The 20,442-nt window shown below is 40.3% G+C and overlaps 2 protein-coding genes across 4 annotated transcripts in view; one reads left to right on the forward strand and one right to left on the reverse strand.

The window, feature by feature from the left end:
- The window catches only part of LOC118417165, a 33,165-nt gene extending 16,640 nt beyond the window's left edge, over window positions 1-16,525 (reverse strand). For 2 of the 3 annotated variants that reach the window (XM_035822589.1, XM_035822587.1), the window contains exons 1-5: window positions 16,356-16,525; window positions 10,203-10,720; window positions 9,580-9,729; window positions 8,116-8,267; window positions 418-593 (exon numbers count right to left, since the gene is read on the reverse strand). In XM_035822589.1, the coding sequence (XP_035678482.1) occupies window positions 418-593; window positions 8,116-8,267; window positions 9,580-9,729; window positions 10,203-10,720; window positions 16,356-16,365 (1,006 nt within the window). In that variant the 5' untranslated portion in view covers window positions 16,366-16,525. Of the gene's footprint in view, window positions 1-417; window positions 594-8,115; window positions 8,268-9,579; window positions 9,730-10,202; window positions 10,721-13,726; window positions 13,807-16,355 lie in introns of those variants that run through there. The other variant, XM_035822588.1, reaches the window with a different exon arrangement.
- A 195-nt stretch (window positions 16,526-16,720) lies between these two features.
- Window positions 16,721-19,761, forward strand: LOC118417167 (fibrous sheath CABYR-binding protein-like). Its single transcript, XM_035822592.1, has 4 exons — window positions 16,721-17,050; window positions 17,208-17,301; window positions 17,914-18,089; window positions 18,613-19,761. The coding sequence occupies exons 1-4, from the start codon at window positions 16,907-16,909 to the stop codon at window positions 19,042-19,044; spliced, it is 846 nt and encodes a 281-aa protein (XP_035678485.1). The 5' UTR covers window positions 16,721-16,906; the 3' UTR covers window positions 19,045-19,761.
- Window positions 19,762-20,442: the final 681 nt, after the last annotated feature.

The following is a 20,442-nucleotide window of genomic DNA, read 5'->3' on the forward strand; positions in this document are numbered from 1 at the left end:
AAAATTGTTCAATGGCAACATTTTGATTTTTGTCCACCATATAGGACAGAGTGGGCAAAATTCCGTCAAAGGACGGAAGGACGGATGCTGGCTAGAACCCTGTTCCAACACAAGTAAATTTTCGGTCAATTTTCATCAACCTTCGTCAGATGTCTGATGTTGACGTTCCGGAAGTTAGAAGTAGAATGATGACATCAGGAGTGAATCGTAGATGGCAGGAAGACGAAACCTGCCACCGACACGGTTCAGTGTGGGTACATTGACCAAAAAGGTATGGTGAGTTCCTTTTCTTGTGTTGAAACAAAGCTTAAACTGGGCAGCCAACCCCCTTGTGAACTTTCTAATTAGTACAGTCCTTTATCCACACCTCAGTTAACTTAGCACATTCCATTGTAAAACAGGGGACGGTCAGCTTACCTCTACTGCTCACAGGACTGGGATGTTTCTTGGTGCTGTTTAACTGCTCACTACTCCCTTCTGCTTCGTGCCTGATGATAGGGATAGTGGCCGCACCAGGCAGGTTGTCGGGGGGAGCTTGGTAGTCTTGTGGTGCCATTTCCGGGGACCACTGCTTATATTTTCCCATTCCACTGCTGTTAAGAAAATAAATCAACAAATCAGAAAATATTGCAAGAAATTTGCAAATTCTAAAACTCCTCTTTTCCTAAGCAATTCTGATGATAATATGTTATAATATCTTTGCAGGAAATGAAAATCAACTGTATCAGAAAGCTAAGTACACCACGATATAAAAGCTTTAAAAAAGAGGGCAATATTCTTTTTTCGTTTTTCTCACCTTGGCTGACTTTTCTCATGATGACAACCTAGCCTCCAATTGTCTCTCTACACTGTCAGCAAATCTTTTGATTCTTTCATTTGTTCTTTCAAATTCTGCCAGAATTCATTACCCTTAGAAATCTTACCATCAAGAGGTACTGACAGTTGCCTTTCAGTAACATTTCAGTAAATCAGCTTTACTGTCAGTCCTGTGATATTACTGACAAGTTCTATGAGTACTTATTACTGATCTCTTACTGTCATTAACTGTCAAGTTGACAGTTCTAAAATTCTAAAATGCTACTAGTACTAGCAATTACTGATTTGATACTACAAAAGTAGACAAAATTTTCATCTCTTCTATATTTCTATTAGTGCTGACTGTGCAATCCAACAAGCCTTCAGGTGGAAATTACACATACTTATACATGTAGTGTAAATTTAAAGTTGCTAGCTTGTAAGTAACACAGCACGAAAACAACTTTTTAAGCAAAGTTTCAGAGATACGTATAAAGCCCTTAAAGGCGGAGAAATATTTCAGCAGATTTTAAGATCTATCAAAGGCATCGGAAACATACATTTGGCATTTACGGAAGATTTCAGCGTTTGTAAATCTAACTTAATCTGTTGTGTTTCTTTGCGTGAATTTTACATGTATTTTAGTATGCCGAAAAGACAACTTAAATGTCTCAAAAATATTTTCTGTCAAAACGGACAAATACCGTTTCTCTAGATCTGTTACAAAATACATGTTAACCGGCTAAGTCAAATGTAATAATCCTTTGTCTGGTGTTAGATAAAACATTGCGTCATCTGTTTTATAACAGTGGCAAGATTTACAGTCAAAACTGAAAATTATTGCGCTTTCTGGTACAAAATGTTATGTTTATACCTCAGCAAATACAAATACAATACAATACAAAGTCAAATACAATAATCTTCTGTGTTTTTTAGCTATTCCGAAAGCGTTTGACGTATTCAAACTTTCTGTGCACAAGGTTTAATTCGAACAGGGGAGAACCTCTCACGGTTAGCTTATATGCGCTATTTTACGTTATATGAAATGTTGCGGATACCATGGTCAATATTGACCGAAGGATGTTATATATATAATTTATTTCGAACCGTCATTTACGCAAAGAAGGGAAGACCTCCCCCGTTAATATATTTGCCAAGACGTATATGAAATGTTGCGTATTTCATTTGAACATACGACATGTTTATTCTTTGAATCCGCGCAGTTTAAGCGAACTAGGGGAGACCTCCCCCGTTTAGCTTATATGTTGCCAAAACGTATATGAAATGTTGCGTATTTCTTTTGAACATACGACATGTTTAATCTTTGAATCCGCGCAGTTTAAGCGAACTAGGGGAGACCTCCCTTGTTTAGCTTATATGCTGCCAAAACGTATATGAAATGTTGCGTATTTCTGTAAAACATACAACAAGTTTAATCTTTGAATCCTCGGGAGACCACCCCCGTTTAGCTTATATGTTGTCAAGACGTATATGAAATGTTGCGTATTTCTGTAAAACATACAACATGTTTAATCTTTGAATCCGCGCAGTTTAAGCGAACTAGGGGAGACCTCCCCCGTTTAGCTTATATGCTGCCAAAACGTATATGAAATGTTGCGTATTTCTGTTGAACATACGACATGTTTAATCTTTGAATCCGCGCAGTTTAAGCGAACTAGGGGAGACCTCCCCCGTTTAGCTTATATGTTGCCAAAACTTGACGTATATGAAATGTTGCGTATTTCTGTAAAACATACGACATGTTTAATCTTTGAATCCGCGCAGTTTAAGCAAACTAGGGGAGATCTCCCTTGTTTAGCTTATATGTTGCCAAGACGTATATGAAATGTTGCCTATTTCTGTTGAACATACGACATGTTTAATCTTTAAATCCGCGCAGTTTAAGCGAACTAGGGGAGACTTCCCCCGTTTAGCTTTTATGTTGTCAAGACGTATATGAAATGTTGCGTATTTCTGTAAAACATACAACATGCCACAAAGAAAACAGGCGGCCTCTTTGAATCCGCGCAGTTTAAGCGAACTAGGGGAGACCTCCCCCGTTTAGCTTATATGTTGCCAAAACGTATATGAAATGTTGCGTATTTCTGTTGAACATACGACATGGTTAATCTTTGAATCCGCGCAGTTTAAGCGAACTAGGGGAGACCTCCCCCGTTTAGCTTATATGTTGCCAAGACGTATATGAAATGTTGCGTATTTCTGTTGAACATACGACATGTTTAATCTTTGAATCCGCGTATCTTAAGCAAACTTGGGGGCACTACCCCCGTTTTATCTATTGGCTAATACCGTCTCAAAGGTTTTATGAAACGTTGCCTTTTTCTGCTGAACATACGGCATGTTTGAAGCGCAGTTTCTGCGAACAGGAGGAGACCCTTTCCTTTTTATTTTATACCGCATATATGTTCTGAAATTCCAGGGTCTAAATCAGGGTGAGGCCGCCTGTTTTCTTTGTGGCAAGTTGACACTCGAGCTAAGAGACGGTAGAAATCCCGACTACTGCTATGAATATCTCCGCGACTCAACCTCTGCTTGAAGAATAAGGATGCAGTAGGTATAGCGTTTTGTGCAGTGAGTTGTGTTTTCTCTATAAAACGGCAAGCAGTTCTTACTACAGGTAGATGTACGAAATATGTTTATTTCTTTATCTACAAGCAAGCGTCGAGAAAGAACAGTTTGTGCACACAGGCGGTGTCTTCTCGTGTTGCTCGTGTTTGTTTGGGTTAATTATGGTGATATGCGTGGGCAGGCAAGATGTAAATTTATTCAGCGTTATTTCGTACTCGCCATGGGGCGCACGCCTCCGTCCGTCCAAGGAGGTTGAACTTCCTTGGTCCGTCTGTGGCACAGCTGTGTCATGTGATAGGATGTATCCAATGGCAGAAAAGAGTGGGGGGTTCAAATTTACGGGCCATACGTACGACAAGGAGCGGTTATTTTCCAGGCGTTCATTTTTTAAGAGAAGTATTGAAGAAAGTTTGGGCCTGTTCTAGCCCGCAAGTTGTGGCCGCGACACCGCTTTTACCGCCTAGGACCCCCGGTGACGGAATTTGACTCAAAGATACGAGGTGGCTATCATTCTGTAAAAGCTGTTGTTGTTGGAAATCGACACAGAATGGAAATCACGGCCCTTGTACCATCCGGATTAATAGAAGCCGACACTGCAAGCTGAACATGTTTCGCGTTCACAGAATCCAGGACCATCCAACAGCACGAGTCATATCGGCCACTACTCTAGATCTTACCGGATTCTTATTCCTGTGGTGACCAGATGGAACTGTACATGTGTGTTCTTTTTAACTTACGCCGAGACGCTTCACCCGACACTGGAAATGGGACTGTGGACTGCTGCACGGAATTGCGCAACCGTTGTGATTGTTTCAACTGCCGACTACATCAGAATGAAAGGCCACAAATACCTAGTAGGCTGTAGGTTTTTTTTTTACTTTTCCATGTAATATTTTCTCGTAATTCAATAAAATTTCAAAGTTTCATCCATTATATTTTCTTGCTTTGAAATGTGCTAATGATTATTCTCCTAAAATGGCACTTATCCACACGTTATAATCAACTTAATGCACACGTATATGAGACGTACAGAGGGAACTTTAAACATGCCTTAAGGGTGCTTTAGTACGTATTTATGACAACTTTAAGCTGCTAAAAAGAAAAATATAGACACATTAAATCCTCTTAATTCACACGTATATGAGACGTACATAGGCTTTAGATCAAATAAACGTGAAGTTTAAACAAGTCTTAAGGGCGTTATAATAGGTATTTATGGCAAATTTAAGCTGCTGAAAAGGCACCTAAACACACGTTATAATCCACTTAATGCACACGTATATGAGACGTAAACAGTCTTTAGATCAAATAAACGTGAAGTTTAAACAAGTCTTAAGGGCGTTATAATAGGTATTTATGGCAAATTTAAGCTGCTGAAAAGGCACCTAAACACACGTTATAATCCACTTAATGCACACGTATATGAGACGTAAATAGGCTTTAGATCAAATATACGTGAAGTTTAAACATGTCTTAAGGGCGTTTTAATAGATATTTATGGCAACTTTAAACTGCTGAAAAGGCACCTAAACACACGTTATAATCCTCTTAATGCACACGTATATGAGACGTAAACAGGCTTTAGATCAAATAAACGTGAAGTTTAAACATGTCTTAAGGGCGTTTTAATAAGTATTTATGGCAACTTTAAGCTGCTGAAAAGGCACTAAAACACACGTTATAATCCACTTAATGCAATTGTATATGAGACGTAAAGAGGCTTTAGATCAAATAAACGTGAACTTTAAACAAGTTTTAAGGGGGTTTTAAAAATCATTTACGACATCTTTAAGCTGCTGAAAGACAACGGGAAAACCGGAAAATAAGGACTAACACGGACCTACAGAAAGACCACTTAAAGGCAATATTTACGTACTCGTATAAGTGGTGTATAGATCCGTAAAGGAGGAAAATACGTCAACATTACGCATGGTTTCAGCATCCTTAAATACCGTTTTTCGTGCCGTGTAAGAAAAGCCAGGATAAAGAGAGTGTACAACTGCATTTTTATCTTTCCTGAAACAGCTGTACGTACAAAATGTAGTTATTAGGTGTCATCACATAATACTATCAGTGGAGAGTGTTATAAAAACAACACAAAGTAAATCCCTTCTGACTACAACGGAATAGTGCTAACAGAAACCAAACCAACTATGTTTACCAAATTGAGTGTCTATGCACACAAACATATTAACAGTTAACATTGTTGCAGGCCTAACAGAATACTTAGAAAAGGGGGGAAGCAGTTGTTTCACACAAAAAAGAAAATTGAATAAAAATCTCAGGAATTGTGTCTTTTGAAAAAGGCAATTTGAAAGGTCTTTGAAATGTAAACGAGGGGACAACATTTAAGTCAAAATATTACAATGACCGCAAACAGGCTATCATTCCCCCTTTGGCCTCTCTTGGTACATGTAGATTCCAGTATCTGATGAGAAAAACCTCCCCTTTCCCACAATGGTTAGGTCCATGCCTGGGTACGCTCCAAGCTTGAGTCTACATTGAGGGAAATACTTAGCTTGTTTCTCTGTCTGCCCTAGCGCCTGAACATGTGACCTGGAACCCAAGAATGTCTTTCTTTGTTGCCAATCAGCACTTTTAGCATGCTTTCTGCCTGGCTGTGCTGAAGTCTCTTTTAATTTTCTGCTGAAGGGTTCGAATTCTGGCTCTTGACCTCCCTCGCTGTCTATCTTTCCACTCGACTCCGCACTCAACCAGTCTATTTGTACAAGTATGTCTATTCTTGAGCATCCTGCCTGGACTTGTCTTGCTGGCCTGTCTGCCTGTGCCTTTATCTCTGTATGTGCCTGTATCCCTGGCCTGTATGCCTGTTCTTTGGCCTGTACGTATACTAACTCCTGCATTTCTGTCTGTGCTTGCAGCTTTGCGGCGTGCAGTGCTATCTCCTCGCATGAGCCTATGCGAGGTAGAAGCGGGTCTATGGTCCAAGCCTGGGTGCCTACAAACCTGTACTTGCTAACACACAAAATAAAAACTTATTTTTTGATAATTCCTTTCGCTTAAAAGCCCCATGAATTGGGTTTACATATTTCCTAAACACCTAAAGGAAAATCAAAGCTGATTTTGAAAATAAACCCCTTTTGGTTCTGGGACACTTTTAATCAAGTCTAATTTAACTTTTAAAAGGTACTGGACTACTCAACTGGGGACTTTTATATTACCCTCTGTTCCAATAAGGCCATGTTGTTTCAATTATATCAATGACATCTGCACATCAATTTTTATTGTTTCCAGATAAAAAAAGATTTTGACCACACTGTCATACAAAGCAGCTGCAAAATGAGTATTACTAATTAAGAGTTATGCTGTAAGTTGCAAGGAATATCAATGTCGTATCAGGTACTATTAATATAAATGACTTGTACTAATCCAATGCCGAAGGATGCTTAAGTTAACTTCACAGTCAAAGAATAAGAATTTGATGTGAAAGAACAAAAATAAACATCAACATATTATTGGGTATACCGTACTCTGTGCATTTATATTTTGTTCAATCTTGTTTAGTCATTTGTTCTATCTTCCTGACCACTTACTAACAGATTTCACAATGAAGGCAATTTTTCTTTGCCAAACTTTTTTTTCACTTACTTACAATTCAGTTTTGGGGTTCCCAGAGGATTTCATCCATGATTACCGAATGAACATGGCCTGACCAGTAATAATAATACTAGAAGCTGTCTAAAATCCATTCAATATTCAAAGGAGCTGCGATTTAAGTAAATAGGAACACATAAAGTACAAGCCATATTAGAAAGAAGAATCCTAACAAACAGCTGGTGTGTTATGCTGAAGCTGTTGTGTTACGCCAAAGGGCAGTTATACTGGCTATATAACGCTAGTTCACCTTTATACGTCGGGTAACCTTTATCCGTTGTGTTTAAGAGCAGGGTACTACGCGGGGATACCAAGTCAACTAACAGTTCATTGTTTGAAATTGAAATATATTCCCAACTTTGCAGATTGAAAAACCTCTTTCCGTCGACTTAGTATCCCTAAAATCCATGTGTTTAAAAACAACGGATATAGGTAACCCTGCGGATAAAGGTGAACTAGTGCTAGATAGTGACAGATACAGAAATAATCTTTCCATAAAGATGGTAGTAGCTTCTTCCCACGCAGTCCTGTTTCTGTTTCAGCACAAAGGACAGGGCCAAAATAAGATGAAATGAAATAGAATGGAACCACTAGATAAAAAAATAGGGACTTTGGATAGAATATTTGGGCTATTGGTGCAAATGCATGGCAAGGTGTTTTTTTACCAAGCACCAACCCTGCTCTTTTAGATAAGTGTGATGGGTTCTTTTACGTGCAGACGTTTTGAGGTTATTGAAACTTTGGAACTTTGCAACCTAGTATATCAACACCAAAGCTGGCATACCTGAGTCCCCTGCCGTAGTGCGAGGTACTGGACCGTGCCTGGGACAGTTATCAGACCCTATATCAACACCAAAGCTAGCGTACCTGAGTCCCCTGCCGTAGTGCGAGGTACTGGACCGTGCCTGGGACAGTTATCAAACCCTATATCAACACCAAAGCTAGCGTACCTGAGTCCCCTGCCGTAGTGCGAGGTACTGGACCGTGCCTGGGACAGTTATCAAACCCTATATCAACATCAAAGCTGGCGTACCTGAGTCCCCTGCCGTAGTGCGAGGTACTGGACCGTGCCTGGGACAGTTATCAAACCCTATATCAACACCAAAGCTGGCGTACCTGAGTCCCCTGCCGTAGTGCGAGGTACTGGACCGTGCCTGCGACAGTTCCCGCAGGCGGTTCAGCTCGTCATCGTCCACCTGGTACCGGTACAGCAGCGGGACGTTGGACCCCATCATGTAGTACATCCGGTCCACTCGGTGGGACACGATCTGGACAGGAGGACACAGAGTTAGTCCTTAAACCATTCAATCTTTGAGTTTTGTGTCTGCCAAACTTGCCCAAGAAGACCAAGGACCAATAAAATTTGGTTTATGTAGACACCGGTGGTCAAAATACACAGGATTCTTGTTGCTTGGATTCTGGACACATTATGGCCAAGCATAACATATCTACATCAACTTTCTGAAGATACTGGCTGCATGGCTGAAGATCACCCCAAGGCTATGGAGGATAGGGAAGGATGGAGGAAGAGAGTCATGGCCATCCGTGCAACCAGCACGCCCGGATGATGACGGTCCTTATGTTAAGAGGTTTGACTCTAACGTGTTGTCTCAGTCCAAAGACTTTTTTGTTTATAGATTCAACTAAGGCATTTTGATAAATGTTATTGCAATACAATGTAACTGTCAATGTTGTTGGGTAGCTATCCATATACAATTGTTGGATTTGATATACCGTATATTCTCGAATAAAGTACGCACTTTTTTAACTTTTCAAAATTGAAAAGGTGCTACAAATTGTTGCCAAAGTTGTGGTGCGTACTTTATTTGAGGTTACTGCACAGAGAAATGGTAAAAAAAAGCCTAAAATAAAGCAAGGTAAAGCAAAATAACACTTCTTCTACTCTACACTTCTAGTAATGTTTCAAAACATACACATTGTTGTTGTCTTGTTGTTGTCTAAACATGAAACAAAGAAATTGTCTTAACATGATTTACATAAGATTGGCATTTGCATACAATCCTTTTGAGTTAGTGACTTTGACTTGTACAACTGGTTTTCTACCAGTTCACAGTGATTTTTATAATTTGCAGTAGGCAATTCACAAGTTTATAGAGACAATGACAGTGTAAATGCAGGTTATTTCATGCAAAATAACCTGGGGAAAACATCATAAATTTGAATTTATCCAGTTCAAGGTCTTTTCAAAATTGGTGGAGAAGGGGTGCGTACTTTATTTGAGTTTTTCCATTTTACCTTTCAGTCCCAAAGATTTGTCTAAGACTTGTCCAAAATCAGGGGTGCGTACTTTATTCGAGAATATACGGTAATACATCACACAGAATCAGACTTTTTTTGCAAGGGGAATAACAGATGCCATCTACATTTGGGCTCTAAACCATCTCTCAACTGAGATAGGGGGTGCCATAGACTTTCTGCAACTTATGATCCACTGCTTACAGAAGCAGGGTCAATTGCTCATTCCATGACAAAGACCGGGGTTGGACGTGTTTTGGAAATCACGTTCAATTTTGATCCATGAGATATATGTATAAGCTCAGTTGGACTATCAAGCTGTACCTCTGCTGTTCTCTTCATGACCTTGGTCCTCATCCTGGCCTTCTCCTCGTCCTGTAGTCTCCGCTGCTGTTCACTCATGTTCCTGATGGGGGAGCGAGTGTCCCGCAGGTACAGACGCGAGGTCGTGGCCTGGGGCGCGGGACTTGGCGTCTGATAGGGACAAAAAACAGAAGCCATCGTCAACACTTAACAAATATGGGTTCTCTGAATAGGTGGGCTGGGCTAGTGGGGTGGGCTACCTCAGTGGGCTACCAAACCCTGATAGCCTGGGTCCCAGGAACAGTAGCCCAATGAGTCGGCCTATGCCACTAGCCTAGGCCACCTTTTCCAGAAACCCTACAATGATGATCCTTGAATTACTGTACCCCTCATACGTTAAAAAGATTAATAATCTTAAAGATTAATAACTGCTAATAAAGACTACTGTAAATGTTTACATTTTTATGGTAGTTCAACAACGTTGTTTTCAAGGTACATGTACCTCTTCACTGCAAACTCAAAACCAGCCAGAAAATAAATCCATCTTCTGCCAACCTACCCCCTAATTTCAACTGCAATAAAAAAGCACCATATTTTTCCCCTCTCACAGAATTAAATCCCCCAAACTGAAAGGCATTTCTCACCTCCCTGTCCTTATAAACGGGTACGGTGCGTACGCCCCTCGCAGACGGCGTTCTGGATCGTGGTTGGTCCTTCTCCTGTTTGTACAGCTGCGGTAGCGGGACCTGTTTGATCTTGAGTCCCGCGCTGAAGCTCTGAGCGGCGATTGCACGTTGTCTGTTCATCTCGTCATGTAGTAACGGGTACTGTATCGGAAACACTTCTTCTACGATTTCCGGCTCAGGGGTGTCGGCTCTTGAGGTTGGCGTGGGAGCCATTCCACTACGGGTCGGCCCGGGAAACGACTTTTCCCGTTGTAGCAACGTGGACGATGACGTTACCATGGGAACGAGTTGCGTCGCCATGGGCGTTGTCATGGAGAGCGCGGGGGAGGACGGAGATCGTAAACCTCGTCTGTTTTTTCTGGGAAAGCTCATACTGCGCAGCCGGATGCCATGTCGGCTCTTGTGTTGGTCGACACTGAGAGCGTTGGTTCTGGGGCCGATGATCCTGTTGTACATCTGCTCGGTTCCGTGCAGATCTGCGGACAAATGGAGAATAAGTCGACAGGTATTAGTATAGATCTATATCTAGCATGTATAAGTATACACTGACAGTAGATCTAGCATCTGTATTCGTATCGTTGTACGTGTGGCCAAAAGCACATTTTAAGGTTTTAGTTGGATTAGCAACAATCCAAATAAACTCATCTCATCTCAACTCAAAATCAGCAGATGTATCTGAGACCGAACTGCCATTCCGCATTGAAGCTACGGAAAAACATCACCCTTACATATATATATTACATGTATGTACATGTACTTGTTAAAATGGATACATGTACAAACATAGCTAGCATTTACAAGAAAGAAGTACTAGTGGAAAACAATCAATTTCTGGTCAAACTTTACCACGACACATTCACTGAACGATGTATGAATCCATAAAAACTGGCACTACAAACAAGACCTTTAGACGTTGAACACACATTGCCAGAAAGCTGCCTTTCAAATGTTCACTCACATCCAAAAGGGCAACCAGTAACATAAAATATGGCAGCTGAATGTTCACTAGCACGTTGGGGGTGCTAATAGCTTTCAAGAAAAGTGATAAATGTTCTAAAAAAGCGAGCAGCACATACATAAGGTGCTACATTAGACTCTTTTATCATAGCTGCCATGAATGAGAGGGTGGCATGTGGTACTGGTAGTATTTTTGCTACCTGTCAGTGTATTGAAAACGTAAGTGCTACTACCTTGACTCTGAAGGTATTTCATGATATACCCACACAAATTTTATCTGTTGGTTCTCGGATGTAAAAAAGAAAATGATACTGAACTACAATTTTTAATTTTGAAGGAAAAAGTGAATTCCAAAGTGATTTGGAACGAGCTAGACTGACACCAAAGGGCTACTCTTATACACTGGTTGTGACAGAGAAGTCAGATACCATGTACAGTATTAAGGTTCATTGTACTATTTGTAGGGGGGGAATTCTAATTAGCTCTTTTCAACACGCACAATGTGCAGTAGACCATGGCTTAACTTTGCGACTGTGATCCTTTCTGGTAACGTTTCAAACTTGATCACAGCTTCTAGTTCCAGAGGCAGGTCCGCTTAACACGCTGTACACTTATAACTAGAATATCAAAATTATTTCTATAGTAAATACATAGTCTGACTGAAATGTCTCTACCTTGGTACAGTACACACAGATTCAAGGTTGGGATCATAAAATGTAGATACAAATTTTCCTCCCTTCGCTGTGTTTTCATCCTGATAATTTGCTTACTACATTTAATTTTTACCTATAAAATATCTGACAAGCAAGAAAATAAATTACTTTTAGTATGACCTAAGTCCTCCACAAAATAGAAATCATTTCCACAGAGTTAGTAACATCCACACTTACACTTAATGGAGCACCTGCACTGCTAAATGTTTACTCTGCTAAACTTAAGTGTTGTATTTGTTCTTTGCCATAAGTACAAGACAACAGAGCGCTTACTGACGATCTAAAAGTAATTAATTCTCTCTACGAGCCTAAGCTGTTTCAAAACAACAACAGATAGAGCTGGCAAGATTTTTAATCTTCTAGATTACCGTAGTATGACGCCCTGATATCCTCAAACACTGGTACCCTTGCCATGACGCTGAATCCCCGACCACCACTGCTCTCCCAGAGTTGAACAAATTTGCCGTAACCCTAGCGTCCGTAGACTCCCACTGATAGTACACTATGTACTATTTGTCTTAAGCGGGCGGAGCGAATGTTTGTCTTGTGGACGTAGCGGAGTTTGAACCGCGTTCCGGTGATGATTTTGGCCCTCTTACAAAGAGCAATGTTTAGACTAAAGGTTAAATCTAAACACAGTCATGGCATATTGCTGTTCAGTAGCACTCTCTTCAAGGCCTTTTCTTCAATGTCAAATGTCAAAAAGTTGCGTGACTGAGGTTTAAGACCTTAAAGATCTTTCTTGTGTATGATACAAGACATCGCTTCAATGGGAGTCAAGTTTAAAGATTGTGCACTTACAACTGCTACATAGATCTTTGAATAGTCACTGAAACTACATTCAGAAAATAGGCCTGGTGTTCAATTTTGTATGCAACTCAGTGGAGTAAAATGCTTTGTATGCTCTATATACAAAACACAAGGGATTTAAAAAGATACAGTAACTGTTCTAATCATTATGTCTTCGCCTCAAATTCCTTCAGGGCTTGGCAGTTGCATTTACCTTTCAGTCTAACCATGCATGCACAGGTAGCACAAAGGCACTCCTTCAACCTTGCAATCTAAACATGCTTCAAGAATGCAATTACTCTGTTTGGCTGCCCGTGGGAAAACTTTGACTCAATATCGAAGAAACAGCGAACACAACACAGGGTACTGTTTTGCAAACTTGAAAAAACACTCCGCAATCAATTACTTTGAAAATTTTGTTTGTACAAGTTCAGACAATTTGCCATAGGTAATTTGTCTACTGTACAATGCAGAAGCCACGGTCAGTCTACAGTGAAGAGTCATTATATAGTTTGTGTTTTGAATCATACAAAAACCCTACAAATGTACCAGAATGCTGTCAACATTTAGCCAACACGCGACAAAAATGCCCTGCCATGACAGTGAGATGACTTTTTTAGATACCATAAGAAAGAGCAGAACAATATTTGAAAGCAACAGTTAACTACATGTAGTGGGAAAGCCTTTGAAGAGGATATACATACTATTAGGTGTTCCGACCACATTTTTATGCTAATTTCAGAAGAATGAAAATCAAGGAAATAAACTACACAAAATTTTAACTGTATGTAGAAAATTCTATTCAAATTTTGTAAATACATTAAGTTGAATTCAAATATATGATATATTTTTCCCGCATAGAAGGATGTCAAATTTCAGGACAGTGAAAAGTTTGTCCAGGCCAGTAGATTTTTTTATGTACTGGTATTTGCCTTATGGGTTACTAGTAAAGTGAATATTTCAAAACTTTCCCAACCCTGTTAGCAAATTGTAAAAATACACAATCTTATAACCAGCTCTTACCCTTATCAGCAACAAACTCCTACCACTTACAGCCATATCTGAGCACTAAACAGAACTGGATAAACATCTTTAAATGATAATTAATCCCCTCTTGTGTGTTTATCAAATGGAGCAGAAAATCACCATGACAACTGATTACAACTGATTACCAGCAGAAAATTATCTGCACATGGGGATCTGGAAACAAAAGATGATGGAAAGGAAAGTGGCTGAAAAACACTTAATGTGATAAGTGATATGGAAATATGAGAACGTTGGGCAGTGAAGGAGGCACACCCCATGGTCAGTTTATTCCAGGTTCCAACTGGAAGCAGCATCTCTTGTAGGGAATTATTCTGAAGCATTTAAGTAACTGTTAGGGGTGGGAGGATATTCCTTCAGCAACAAGACCAAATGAGTTTTGTTTCGTCAACCTCATTTGCGTACATTCAGGGGAAAAAATGTTGCGTTTCCTGTTTCAGTCCTGAAAAAATTAGGGTTGGTAGGTTGGGATTTTTTTCTTCTAATTTTTTTAAGGCTGGCCAAATCTCTAGTGATACATATTTACAAATATACAGTTGAACATAGTAAACTGAAATGTACGAGGACACTTGTCTTTCAGTGTCAATTTTGTGCATAATAGATACATTAAATTTTATACTTTGTTAGATAGGACAAGCAGTGTTTTACTTCAATAGGAAACAGACTGAATAAAAATTCTAACTGGAAACTATCAAAAAAAAATAAAAAAAAAACTATCCACTGCTCACCCCAAAAAAGTCTAGGGTTGGCAGGTTTTTCTAGGGTAGGTAGGGAAACAGGAAACATGGTTTTTTTTTCCAAGGCCTTATTTCTTTGTCAAAAGTAATGCGCAAACTTGGGCATATCCAAACTGTGACGAATTTGTAATTAAACTTTAAAAAAATGAGCAACCTCCTGTGGCTTCATTGAAAAGAAACAATTAGAACTAATGGAAAGGGGTGTTACCTCAATTATTACACAGTCACAGGAACCTAGATTGGCAAGTGTTGCAGATAGCACATTTTCTTGCCATATTGTCCTTTTGCTAACTTACTTTCATAGCATTGGACTTGTTTGTCATTTTGTATTGAAAGAGTCATTCATGTCTTAAACCAAATTGGGAAAAAGCAGAACAAACCACAAAACAAGAATAAATTTGCATCATCTTATGTTACTCTCAGCAATGGTTCAGATAATTGAAAATCACAAGGGGGTCATCCACTGATTGTATTCATTTGAATGAGAATGATTGTGACATCTGTCACTGATAAGGTTGCTTTATGATAAGCTGCCAAGCCATATTGCAGTATTTGGAAAATGCACTACATGTATGTTACAAAACTTGTTGCCTTCTAGCCAAATGTAATGTTGCTGGAAAAACACTTGTTGGAAATTGGTTAAATAGACAAATAACCTGCCAGAGGAGTTAGTTGGCCAAGAAGAACAGTTACCGCTACCAGGCTCCATATGTAGCTGCAAAAGTAGTAGAAATTGTCAACAACTTAATACATGTAGAATGACAGGCTATTACTGTAAATGCAGAATCTTTCGTGGTGGTTTAATGTTCGCGTTTTTTGCCGTGACCGCTTCACCGCGAATTGAAAACTACCGCGAACATTTTTCTATGGCACTTAGAGACTACAGTACATGGTACTACCGCGAACTTAAAACTACTGTAAAAGTCCTTTTTCCCGCTACCGCGAAATTCAATCCCTGCAAAATTAAATGCATTTACAGTAGTACAAGTATGATAACTGTAAATGGGTGTTTGATTTTGTGGTTGCCAGAAAATATAGTGTCCATTATGATTTTAACTTTACCGTAAGTGCCATAGTCTGACAAATGGTTATGGAAAAATGATCGTGGTGGTTTTGAGTTGGCGGTGGTGAAGTGGCCACCGCGAAAATGAAGAACATAAAGCCACCAAGAACATTTCTTCATTTAGAGTTAACTCCTCTGACATGTTATTTTTCGGACCAATTTCCACATATTTTTCAACATCACGCACAGCCTGGTAGAGGCTAGTTCCTTTGGGGACCACCCGCATTACTCTTTGGGGCCATTTAACAGTTTTCAACAGCGATCTGATTGGATGATCGGGGCACAGTATACCAAACAGTTTCAACAAAAACATTGTAACGACCACAAGTGAAGGTGGAAAGTCATCACTTTTGTTAAGGGTCCTCTAGTTCTCTTCAGTGTTTACCCAGTCCCTATACTTGTAGCAGGTGAAAATACATTAGTAAGTGGGTTCTTGAAAAGTCAAGTAGTGTGTCCGCTTTAGCTCAGTCTGCTCAAACTGAACTGAAAACCCGTTTCCTGTTTAATGAACAAAAAATAACACTAGTCCTACAATTTCACGGAGTAACAATTTTCTATCACGTCTGTGTCGTTTAACCGTTGGTGGTAACCACGTAAGCTTGGACTGTGTCCTTTTTTTAAAAGTCAGACGTAAACACGATGTTCAACGGCCAATGTTTTCACTCAGATCATATTTGCCCCTCCCGCTGAGTTGAGTCAAAACATGGCCTGACTTCTCTATTATGTTCCATTCAAAACACGTTTCTAGAGTCGAAATAGAAACTCCAAACAAAATCTCAACATCCAGTGACATGAAATGTTTCCCTACCTGTTGCCATGGCTGTTGCGATCTTCAAAAGCTTCGTATTCCTTTAAATAGTCGCTGAAATCGTCAAAAACATCCAAGTTCTTGAAACCAATGCTGGCTCGCCGCCATTTTGAATTTGTTTGGGTGACGTCACGTTGCTAAGTGCCCTTCCGTACCATTGGGTATCACGAAAAGGTCATAATGATCCAATTATAATTTTTAATATAATGCCTATTTCCCTGACGCAAGGAATTTAACCTTTTAACCATACTGATAGCAACAAATTAAATGTTATTATTTTCTTATTTTGAGCAACAAATCAATCCATTGTCTCTTTTGTGAATGATAAATATCTTTAAAAAGTAAACATCCCTGTCCGAGTGGTAGCGTCCATTTTTTGCCCGAGGTCTCATGGGAATGCGGAAGTGACACCTGCGTGACCAAACAACCACCTGTTTGCGCTAGCAACAGGTGCATAGTGTCCTCCTATACAAATATTTCTCAAAAAGGGGGGTAAATAAGCAAACACAAACCGGTGCTTGGCGATCAAGACTAGAACGATAACGTTAAACATGTCTGTGAGCTACGGCCCCGTACGGTTAGCGGTCCCGCCCGGTTTCAAGTCGCTCCTCGAGGACTTGAGCCGGGAGGTCCTACGAGAGCAGCCGGACAACATCCCCGAGTTTGCCGCCAAATATTTCGAAGGGCTCCTGAAGGTACGATCGAACTGTAACATTATACTAATCCTTAAAATCTCCATGCAATGCCGTGTATGTTTTTCCTTCTTAATTTGTGCGTCAATCTTGACAATGGCATTGGCGTTTCCAAGGTCAAAATCAAGTTTGTTCATTTCGTTGTGATTTTTTTTTGCAGGCCAGAGAAACTGGTGACTACCACTCGGTAGAAGAGCTCAGACAGCGGGACCTAAGAGACAGAGGGGAGCCCAGGGCTGTAACAGTAGACCTAGGTAAATTTGAATTACAACAAATTGTACATGTAATTATATATCAATAGTAATAATAGTATTTTTCTGTTTAAAAAGCTATGTTTTGGCTACAAATCTAGTAGCGCATTAATCCAGTGGTTAGTGACTCTGCCTTTCACTTCAGAACCAAGAGGTTGGAGTTCGAATCCTGACTGCTATTGCTGACCCAACATACATGCTACTTAAAAGGGTTGCAGTCCTTAGGACAGGACGTTAAGCAGTGGTTCAATGTTAATTGTACATGTACTTGTAAAAAAAGGGCTATCGGAGAATTTCCCCGCCAGAACAAACCTATAACTACCGTACATAGCATCTGTCTTCTCTATCACAGCCAATGGAAAAATACACAAAACGTAAGAATATTAATTCTTTATCTCGTTTTTCGAAATTCGTTCTTAAAATTGAGTATCTTTCAAACCCAGCAGTGCTGCCGCAAGTGCAGTGAGATACCATCTTAAGAACTTTGACATTGACTTGCTAAATTTGGATTAAGGACTGTATTACCACACCTTGTGTGTTTAGCATTGATAGAAATTGTGCCTGACATTGGTGTCTGGTAACCTGACATTTCTATATTGGCTCCTCTCCTGCCAGAACCATCAGAGCCCAGTGTAAGTGAACCCCCCACAGAAGCTCCATCCCAGCCGGCTGCACCCCCAGGGGGAGGGGCAGTGGAGGAGGAGGAGGAGGAGGAGGAGATGCCTGACCTGGACGACCCTGAGGTGGCCGATGCTGCACTGAAGATACAGGCTGGCTTCAGGGGCTTCAAGGTAAATTCACCTTGTAGTACAACCAGTATGTATCTGAGTAATAAGGCCCTTGTAGTGTGCTCAAGGTAGCTCCTGGAACAGCAGCCTAATTTTACATCCCTTCTGCAAGGCGAATGCAGCTACAACCAACTAGGATACCCTAAACCAGGCCTTTGCTGGTTTTTTTTTTCATTTATTCATTTGCATATATGTACAACATATAAAAACAAATCATCATACAGTAGAAGTAATGAGAGCACATATGCTAAGAACAGGATCAGCCTTTTGATATTTGAACTGTTGGTCATGTTCTGAATAACAGGTATCAACTTTAGATTTGACCTTCCCCTCTAACAACTATATCAAATGGATGTTGCCAACAGTGTATCACTCGATAGAAGTAGAGATAGGACTTTCTCTTTCCATAGTTATGAGCACCAAGGCTCCATGTACAGTTTAGCTCCAAGTACAAGAGAGTGTAAGGTCCTCCTTTCTAAACCTGGTGGCAGCGGTGGGATCTAATCTTTCTTTTTCTCTCCCAAAGGCAAGAAAAAGTCTTCACACCACAGAGTCACAGCCTGAGGCAGCAGCTCCAGCAGAAGAGGCAAAGCCAGCAGAGACAACAGAAGATGCAGCAGGGGAGGCCCCAGCAGAGGAGGCTCCAGCAGAAGCAGCTCCAGCAGAAGCAGCTCCAGAGGAGGCTCCTGCAGAAGCAGCTTCAGAAGAGGCTCCTGCAGAGGAGGCCCCAGCAGCAGAGGAGGCACCAGCAGAGGAGGCCCCAGCGGCAGAGGAAGCTCCAGCAGAAGCTCCTGCTGAAGAGGCTCCAGCAGCAGAAGAGACTCCAGCAGAAGAGACTCCAGCAGAAGCCCCAGCAGAGGAAGCTCCAGCAGAAGCCCCAGCAGAGGAAGCCCCAGCAGAAGAGACTCCAGCAGAAGAGACTCCAGCAGAGGCAACCCCGGCAGAAGCGGAGGCATGAGTATCTATCTCACAGTCACCAATGGCTCAGTCAGTCGGACGATATCTAACTCCTCTGCGATCAAATCTAGGGATCAGAATCAGGTCACTATCATCACTGATAACTACGTACTGTCTGACAGTCACTCTGTGCTTCCATTAACCACAGTTCACAAACACATCAGACAACGTTCTTAAAAAGAACTGCCGTGCCATAGAATTCTCCCTTGAAAGATAAGTGCCATGCAGTCACACATCCTTGAACATTCATCCGTCCATTAGCTTAATTGAGTGTAAGACTTTCTCGTCACAAAGAGCCATCAACTCATGAGTGTGACACCGTTCTTTAAAAAAAGGACTACTGGACCTTAAAAAATGCCATGGTTTAAAAAGTGCCACACAGTGAATGTTTTTCTGTACAGTGAAAAGTTTGGTCCATTAACAGTTGAGTGTGAAGTGTTAAATGTTTGTTTTACAAAAAGCCATATATATATTTAGACGTGTTGCTGCTAGAGCTTTTAGCCATAGTTCATCATGAACACTAGCAAAAATGTGTCCGTTTTTATGTCTGTATGTACACAAATGCATATTTTGTACCAGAGAGTGCCATATTGAGATTTGTTGTTTTGCAATGTTGCTTTTTAGTTTGTAGAGAAATTTCTCATGCAGAAAGCTCAGTGCCAGTATTAAAGTATTAATCATTTAATTTGTCAACTTGTTTGCTGTTGCTCGATATATTCAAAGAAGGATTCAGGCTTATAAATGATGAACTTTATGAATGATACACTTGTCTGTTTGTTCATAATAATATCTATTTTACAGATGTTTGAAGCCATTTTATGTTGTGTTGTAGATGTTTTGTTTTGTTTGTTGCAGGACACAACTAAAGCCATTCATGAGATTATGGATTGGGTCTTCCACCATCCATATATAGATTCTACGACTTTTGCAAATAAACATGGTGACATGATATGTTGTTGTTTGTTGTCATGTATAAGTCTTGATATTGCTGTTACTGTTAGCTGCACAATACAACATTACACAATCATGTAGTTGTGGTAGGATCTATTAAGTCCATACAAGTAGAGTATGTTTGGGGACATCAGTAGTAGAAGAACCTCACTGTCAACTGGTTAAAAAATGCCTCATTTAACGAAATATGCACCAAATATTGTAGCATTACTGTAACAGTAATGTCACTTATGCTGAAAACATCTACAATAGGCAAACGGTTCGCCAGTATGGTAGCCAGCAGTGAAATCTTGGGCATCACTAATGAGACCCCGTTCACACTTAAAAAAAACGATCCGGATAAACCATGACCTAAATAAAATGACCCGACCCAGATAAGTTTCTGCAGTGTGAATGCTCCCAACTCACTTGGATTTCGTATCTTTCACGATCAACCCCGGGAGGTGGA

The sequence above is a fragment of the Branchiostoma floridae genome, chromosome 6 (genome assembly GCF_000003815.2).
Source record: "Branchiostoma floridae strain S238N-H82 chromosome 6, Bfl_VNyyK, whole genome shotgun sequence".
Classification (NCBI taxonomy): Eukaryota; Metazoa; Chordata; class Leptocardii; order Amphioxiformes; family Branchiostomatidae; genus Branchiostoma; species Branchiostoma floridae.